We start from the raw sequence: 8,517 nt of genomic DNA, 5'->3' as shown, positions 1-8,517 counted from the left end.
TTGTGTTTAACCTCAAAATCACAACCAACTCGACTTTTTAGGTCGAGTCATGTTCTAGGTCAAGTTTCTGTTTGAGTCTGAACTTTAGAGAGTTTCTAGAAACTCTATATGGGGCTCTTTGTGAAGATTATGATGATATTGAAACTTTAGGGGTCCTTAAAGGATTTCCAACTGTCCTGACAGGGTTTAAATCATTAAAAAGTTCTTAAAACCCAGAGGCAGATTTAAGGAGGATATGGAAACCGCTCGTAATGGTCTGCTCCCCCCCACACACACACACACACCTCGGAGCTAATACAACTATATACACCCACCCGTTAGGTCAGCCAATCAGCAGCTCCTTAGGGTACCAAAAAGTTTCCTTAAAGGAGTGTTAGCGGTTAGTCAAGAAGCTTGAGATCACACTGTGGTTGCAGGGCCCTTGAAGAGGTTGTTGAAGGGCCCTGCAGGGCCTTGAACAACCAAGAACCTGCTAAACTACAACATTTATGTCATTAAGGAGACTGTAATATGTGATGCAAGCTGAACATCAAACCTTAGTATATTTTTTTCTTTTGGTTGTATTAAGGTTAAAATTAAGATTCCAGTACTTCTTTCAGTCTAGCAAGTGTATTTTGGGGGGTTTTCAGCTTATGCTTGCACTAAAGTGAACTGACAGCACTAAAAGTGTTTTTAGAACTGTTGTCTTGTATGTTGAGGTATTAATGTAGGAGTAATTGTGGCTCTGGAGCTCCAGCTGCCAGATTGGCAGCTCATTTAAACAAACATGGTCAAGGAGATGAGAGACGAGGTTTAGAAACAGGAAGTTAATGAAGTTGGAGAGATGAGCGACAGTTACAACATCACTGATGTACTCATCCTTCTCACTGTAATTGAAACCTCATTTAGTGAACACAATGCTGATTCTCTACTTTTGTTTGAAACCAAAGGCGACAGAAAGAAAAAGAACCTGGATTTACCTGAAACCAGCAGAGGAAAATCTCTAAAAGAGCTGACTCATAAGATGGACACGAGCAAAATGAGTCTTGTTAGAAGTTTTAAAGAACCTCACAGAGGATTCTGTGCGATTGAAGGGGTTGTACTAATACTATCCTCAGAGTACCATGAATGTCTGCCAGATTAATGCCATGTCACTTTCACTCAGCCCATTTTATTATTGTTTTTTTTCCAGGCAGACTGAAGAGAACCTTTTGAATCTTTCAGAGAATCTTTCTCTGAAGGTGCTCAAGAACATCTACTCATGCTCCATCCAGAGCATATGATGGGAAATATCTGCACCTGGTGTGGGAACAGCACCAAGCAGGACAGACAAGCTCTTCAAGGAGTTGTGGGCCTTGCTGAGCACATCATTTGCTGAGAGCTTCCTGCCCTGCATTCCATTTACATTAAGCGGTGCAGTACCAAAGCCGGGAAGATTATGAAAAACCTTTCTCATCCCGATAATGAACTCTTCTCACTGTCGAGGTCAGGGAAATTCATCTGCTACCTTAAGGCCAACACAGAGAGAATAAGGAGGAGTTTCTTCCCCCAGGCTATTCAGGAGTGTCCAGGTGCTGGACTGGACTCTTTACACATTTCTACAAATCACTGCGCGTGCACCTTAATAACAACAACAATAATGTACTTCTGATCTGGTCTCATACCACATCATTGTACATGCACTTAACTCTGCACACCTTAACTTTGACTTTCATTTTATACTTGATTTTTAATTTCAGTTTATTCTTGTATTTTTAATGGTCAGAAATTGCAATTGCAATAAGTATTTCACTGCATGTCATACTGTGTATGATTGTGACAAATAGGATTTGAATTTGATTTGAGTGGTACAGACACTGATGACTGAAGCATTAATGATTACTAATTTAGTTTATTATACAATACATAACATTAATGGGCATCACTGTGGTTAGCACTATGTCCTCATGCATGTCTGGAGGAAGCTTCAGTTTCTGGGGGAAACCAACATGGGCACAAGGAGAAAATGCAAACCCCAAACAGAAGGCCCCATCTGGGATTCAAACCAGGAATCTTAATGTCCTAATGTCTTGAGGCAACAGTCCTAACTACTCTGTGCACCACTGCATGATGTAAACACAATGCAACAAGGATGAGATACTGAGACATGAATGTTTCATGCAACTGAAGTAGAGTTGAGCAGATTTCCTACACTGTAAGGCTATTACAGGTGTCTGTGTTTGAATACACTCAGGGCCTTTGCCACTGCTCTCTTCTAGCTATCACAAAAACTAAAAATGGAGAGAATAAATTTAGGCATGCCCATCATAATCTTGTGATCCATTCAAGCATGGAGTGAAACAGGTCAGTTTAGCCTGCTTTATTTATTTATTTTTTTAAAACAGTCTGTCTGAATTACAGCTCTAACCTCAAACCCAGAGGTTCACTTGTGACCTGCTGGACGTTACAAGGCTGAATCAATATATTGATTTTTGTGCTATAAAGTGGCTTTAAGAAAGTTTAGTGGCCTATATCAAAATAATGATTTTTGTTTTATTTAGAGAAAAAGTAACCCCCACATAGGCTCCTGGATTTTACTTAAAAGACTCAAAACCTGAACAAAATGTATACAAAGGAATGATAATAGAGATGAAAAATGACAAAAGGAAATACTTGAAGGGACACAATGCTAACCAAAATACATGGAACTGCCACAAAATCTGTAAAAGGAGAGGTTAAAATTAAGAACTGATTCCAGATTTTGATATAAAACAAAAAAAGAGGACCACGATGAAAAGAGGAAAAAAGATCAACAGAAAATGACCAAAACGAGAAACACCAACATTACAGGTGTAAATATCAAATATTGTATTGTACAAACATCCATCCAGTGTTATGTGGTGTAAATATATAAACCCATTAGTGACTCTTACTAGTTGGCACAGAGTTGTATGAACAAAACAAGCTTGGTAGATTTGGTGAATCAAAGATGAATATGCATATTAGTGTTTGGAGCATCAGTGTAAGTGTAATAATAAAGTGTGAGTAAATGATATTTGAACATCATTATTTTGCATATAGCTGCACTGCAGGCAGATATCATTGTCTTATATAATGATAAAGAGTGTAGAATAATTTATGTGGATAAATCTAGTGAATGCAAGCAAGTAATTAATTGTAACCTGTTATTTTAGATTCTTTCCCTTCTAATATAGATAGTTACATTTTGTAAGTTTGTGGTTATTCTCAGTAGAATGTTACAATTCAGAGTGACAGTTCTCTCTATAAGCACGCAACTGTCATAAAACAAGTTCGTTTTAGTCATGAACCGGTCCTGAAGTCATCATTGAACTATTTAAACAATATCTAAACAGCCAACATCTGTCAACATGTATGCTACTGATTCAACCCTAAGCCATTTTGTACTTGTCTTCCGGGTATTATGAGAATTAAAATGCTAAAACTAAAATCGCGCCAGTTTTGACACACCCGTCAAAGCCTTGTGATCCAGCCAAGTTCTCAGTGAAACAGGTCAGTTTACTCTGAGTGTTTAGTTAGTGTTGGCAAATACTCACTTCTAAAGTGAATATTTGCTTGAAAGCATAACATAAATCTGTCCCCTCACCCCAAACCCATCAAAGCAGATAGCTGCCCCTGCCTGAGCCTTGTTCTGCCAGAAGATTCTTATTTTTAAAATAATTAATTTAAATTTTAAAAAGAGTGCTTAAAAGTTCTTCCTTCCCAGTGTTGCCAAGTAGTTTGCTCATAGGGGTCAATTTGATTGCTGGGATTTTCTCTCCATTAAAGTAGTCTTTACCTTAAAATGTAAAGTGCCTTGAGGTGGCTGTTATTGTGATTTGGGGCAATATAAATATGAATGGGACAAAAAACCAATATTGTCAGAGAAAGGGTTAATGACAGTATTATAAGAAATTCTTCATGTAGCACTTAAAAAACCCAAACCAAACCAAAACAAACCAAAACTGCATAGTAAAAAAACCCACACAATTAAAAAAGCTTCTCGGATGAGAGGTTAAACGTCTTCAAGCAACTTAAAGAAGTCCAGACGCTTTTCTTTGCAAGCTCCTTTGACTGTCTGGAAGTAAGTTGATTTAACAGCACAATATGCTGCTGAACTACTTCCATTTTACTTCCATTTGCTGAGGCTCATGTACTGGTGACAAAGGAGAACGGTTGAGTTTCATCTCATAAAACTGATACCGCTTCACCTTTTGGGTGAAGTCGAAGGCCGTATCAGTAAACCACTCTGAAGTGACGCGTGCCAGTGACGGCCCAGCAAAATCTTTGAAAATGGGAAATAAACAAGAAAAATTAACACCTGATGAGAAATGTTTAGACAAACAACAAGCCGGAGCAGGACTAATCCAAAAGAAAGGGAGAGGAATGCAAGAGGTAGAGGCAGGCCTACACACACACCAAACAGTGGCTTTAGCACTACATGCTGGAGCTTTGGAAAAGAGGGACATTTTATATGTGACTGTAAGAAACAAAGAAGACAGTGACTCAGAATAGGATAGCAGCTCAGGTGAAGAGAGAAGTTCAGACTAGGAAGAATATAATAATAATAATAATAATAATAATAATAATAATAATAATAATAATAATAATAATAATGAAGAAAACAAAGAGTGATGTTTTGTTTAAGTGGTGAAGAAAGCTAATACTGCAAAATACCGTCTAGTGCATGATCTGCGAGCAATAAATGAAATCACTGAAATGATGCCATCAGTAGTATCAAATCCCCACACTATACTGAATCAAGTCACTCCAAAAGAACAATGGTTCTCAGTGATAGACTTATCAAACCATCTACTCTAATGTAGATGACATTTTAGTGACTGGCCACACAGAGGAAGGGTCACTTGGCTGAGTTAAGGCCACAAGGTATCTTTAAATAAACTCTAATTATGGAGACCTGAAGTCACGGGCTCAGGGCACATCCTCTCAGGTGAAGGCAGAAAGCTACTAAACAAAAGAAAAGAAGCCATACAAAATGCGCCACAGCCACAAACTAAGCATTTGCATTCTTTCTAACTCCCAGTGAGCCTGAGTTATGACCCTTTCTCCCTGTTTTTCTACTTCCAACAAAGGTAGAGGTGAAGAATGTGTTCTGTTGTCTCTACTATCAGAAAACAGTGTAACACACTCACAGTAAGTCAGCAGTATAGGATAATACAAACCTATCTAATGAATCTAATGATTCTCACATTATTTTAACTCAGAAGTATGATGCAAACTAAAACTACATACTGATTACATAAGAAGTTTGATGTGGCCTACAGCAGTATCAGTACTCATTTTGATTACAGGTATAATGTAATATATAACAGCATAATAATCTCACAACTGCTACAAGCACATTTGCCTTTCTTAACACACGCGAGAGAAAGGCAGCTGTTGAGAAAATGCCCTTTTGTGGTGAGACAGGCCCTGCATGCAAGCGTACTAACACACATACATGCATGGAAGAACAGCTTACACTATAGCACACACTATACATGCATCTGAATGCACACATACATATAAACATCCACATTCCAATGTAAGGAACAAACACCCACTGATGTATAAAATAAAGACCAGGGCAGTCTCAGAGCTGCGAGTCTCTGAGCCCTCACTCTCATGTGAGCGCTCTGGTGGCTGCCCTTGCTAGCAAGAAAACCTGTGTGTTTCTCCTCTCTGATTCTCTGCTGAAGAAGTGTTTTAGAATACATCTCTTGACAAACAACATCAACAAAAAGAAAAAAATTAGTCCGATCTTTGCTGTTTGACAGGAGTGATGATTAGGGGGGCAGTGTTTGTGCCACTGTCACTACTACCAGGACTGAAAAATGGATAAAGTTTCTCTGTGAAGGTTTGGCCAGTATATGAGTGAAGAAGAACTGCAGCATTTACATCATAAAAGGAAACCAAACCCTCCTCATAATCCACAAAAACTCTCACCTTCTCTGGGTGATCATTCACAGAGAGAGGGACAGGATCGGCAGCAAGTGCAAAGTACTCATTTCTGTCCCTCAGATATATAGCCCAGTAGCCGTTCTCTGGGTTAAGTTTAATTTCTCCCTTCCTATTGACCGACCCTTTGGCCACTCCTAACGTCCACCCAGTCTTTCCTTTAACCTGGACGTCATAGTAAAGTCTTCCACAGGAGAAGCCTCGTGTCCCTAAAACAGAAATTGCAGGTTCAAATCTTTTTGAGCTGTCTGGCAGTTCCTTCCATTCATCACCACAATGCACTTGCTTCCCATCATTGGACAGGATGAGAGCAGGATGTGCCGTATCGGGATCCAAAGTAACATCCACCGCATTCTGCCGAATGTTGTTGAACTGAGCGTCCCGTATCATCTTCACCTCATTCTTGATGGTCTCTGTCAGCTCATCCACAGCTTTCACCAAAGCTGTCCTTGTGATTCCCTCGTATATTGCTGGACAGATGCTGACATCTGTCCAGTCTTTGGTGGGTGGAGCAGCATTCAGGGACGGGAAGCTCTGGAGGAAACGAAGACGGTCTTTAGAGCGTGAGAGTTCCTCCATCTCATCACGTCTCCTTGTCAGCTCAAAGGCCTCCTGCTCCAGCTCTGTGATATAAACTTTGGTCTGTTTCTCTGTCCTTTTCTGGTTCTCTTCAGTCATCTCGATTAGCTCTGCCTGAGCTCTTTCCAGAGACTTAATCAGAGCCGAGAAGACCCGAACACCATTTGCTGTCTCTCTGTCTGCAGCTTCTGTGCTGAGCTTTAAAGATTGTTTGAGCTCGTGGACTTTTCTTTGTCTCTCTTGGATCATGTGGAGAATTTTAGCCTCTGTTATCCCAAGTTGTGTTTTTTTTGCTTCATATTCCTCTTTCAGGGGAACTACCCGGTGAAATCTGTGATCTGCGTCCACACATGACTGACATATGATCATTTGTTCATTCTTGCAATAGAAGTCCAAAGGTTTGCCATGCTCAGCACACATCCTGTCTTCTTCTTTCTCCACAGAATTAAACAGCTTGTGAGATTTTAAGATGGACACTGTTTGATGAAAATGTAGATTAGCTACAAAGAAGAGTGTAAGAAAGGTTAAGCTAAGAATTATGAACAGGCAGGACTTCAGCGATGTCCGTTTAGGTGCAGCAGGAGCATCATAAGAACCTTTTTCTTGTATGGCATTGTGTTGCTCTGAGCTATCATCAGCTTTCTTTCCAACAGTTTTTCTAAACTGAACAGCCATCTCAGATATGAAAGTATTCACACCAAGCTTATATTTCCTATCCACCTGCTCTTTGCACATGGGACACTTGCGCTGGGAATTAAAATTTAAATGTTCCGTGATGCAGTCTTTGCAGAAGTTGTGTCCACATGGGAGTGTGGCGGGATCCCTGAACACGTCCAGACAGATGCAGCACAAAAGCTGCTCTTCAGTCAGAAGATAGCTGGCAGCCGTCATGTTGATGATCTGCAGCCAAGAGAGAAAACGTAAAAGGAATGTGACCATGTAAATGTAACTTTCTCACGGAACACATTGTACTTCTCTGCTGTAGAAACTCACACAGCCTCCAGCAGCCACATTACAAACAGTGATTACTTCATCTTACAATCTGCCTTTATCTTATGGTAACTGAAATTGTACTGACCTTTTGTCACCGTCTGGCTGGCAGACCGTGGAGGTGTAGGGAAGGAGGACCCAGGCGCGGTGCTCTATGTACAAGCAGTGCCTTTATTTACAGTGATGGACAGACATGACAATAAATCCCGTGCTCTCCCGACTCCCGTGACGTGTCCTCTTCCCAGTGCTAGTGCTCCTGTCTCCGCTTCTCCGTGATGAGCACCCCGTGCTCGCTGTCCTCTCGTCTCCCCGTAACTCCTGGGGACAGGAGAAGACAGGGAAGCCGTCAGACACACAATAATGCAGCAGACTCAAACTAGAAACTTGTTGAGAGACTAACGTGAAGCCACACAATGATCCAGCGTCGGAGAGAGTTCCACCACACTCTCAAGTAGCTCCTCCGACGAGGCCTGATCAGCTGCAGGTGTGTTACGGTCTTCAGGCGTGGCCAATCACCTGCCAGGGCCACACCCCCACCCACACCTACATACACACAGATCTACATGCAGGGAGAACGAGGGACAGCAATACAAAATACAGACATTGTAATACTAGTCCATGACTGCTCAGGGTCCCTGGCTCGCTCAGACCCAGGACCCTGACACCTTTGCTGCATGTGTTTTAGTCCTCTGCTGTGCTGCCGTAAAGACGAAATTATATGCTGTCACTCTGGTATTTGGCACTACCATGGAACCTTTTCAGGCAAGTGTGCACACACCCACGACTGTGCAGTAAAAATGAGCAACCGCTAAATTATTTCAATTAATTGAGCTCACTTGCATAAGAGGACAAAGAGCACTTACTATGATCTCCCCTGTCCTTCCTCAGAAGGTTTATTCTTGGAATCTACTCAGTTTGCTTTACATGATTTACACTATGTAATATTCCTGCATTACATGAATTCATCACAAAATTATCTTCTCTGAACTGGAGAGGATAACTGCTGAAAACAGC

The 8,517-nt window shown here is 40.9% G+C and overlaps 1 protein-coding gene across 1 annotated transcript; it reads right to left on the bottom strand.

Annotated features, from left to right (window-relative positions):
- Positions 1-1,682: 1,682 nt before the first annotated feature.
- Positions 1,683-8,171, bottom strand: LOC102308390 (nuclear factor 7, brain-like). Its single transcript, XM_005949142.3, has 3 exons — positions 7,904-8,171; positions 7,592-7,821; positions 1,683-7,413 (listed from the first exon to the last, which is right to left on the bottom strand). The coding sequence occupies exon 3, from the start codon at positions 7,402-7,404 to the stop codon at positions 5,728-5,730; it is 1,677 nt and encodes a 558-aa protein (XP_005949204.1). The 5' UTR covers positions 7,405-7,413; positions 7,592-7,821; positions 7,904-8,171; the 3' UTR covers positions 1,683-5,727.
- Positions 8,172-8,517: the final 346 nt, after the last annotated feature.

Source organism: Haplochromis burtoni, unplaced genomic scaffold (assembly GCF_018398535.1).
Source record: "Haplochromis burtoni strain Fernald_Lab_line unplaced genomic scaffold, NCSU_Asbu1 Contig_638, whole genome shotgun sequence".
Taxonomy (NCBI): Eukaryota; Metazoa; Chordata; class Actinopteri; order Cichliformes; family Cichlidae; genus Haplochromis; species Haplochromis burtoni.
This window is presented reverse-complemented; position numbering and strand designations above follow the sequence as displayed.

Coding starts and splice junctions, on each gene's coding strand:
- LOC102308390 (XM_005949142.3), bottom strand. CDS start 7,404: ATGACGGCTGCCAGCTATCTTCTGACTGAAGAGCAGCTTTTGTGCTGC.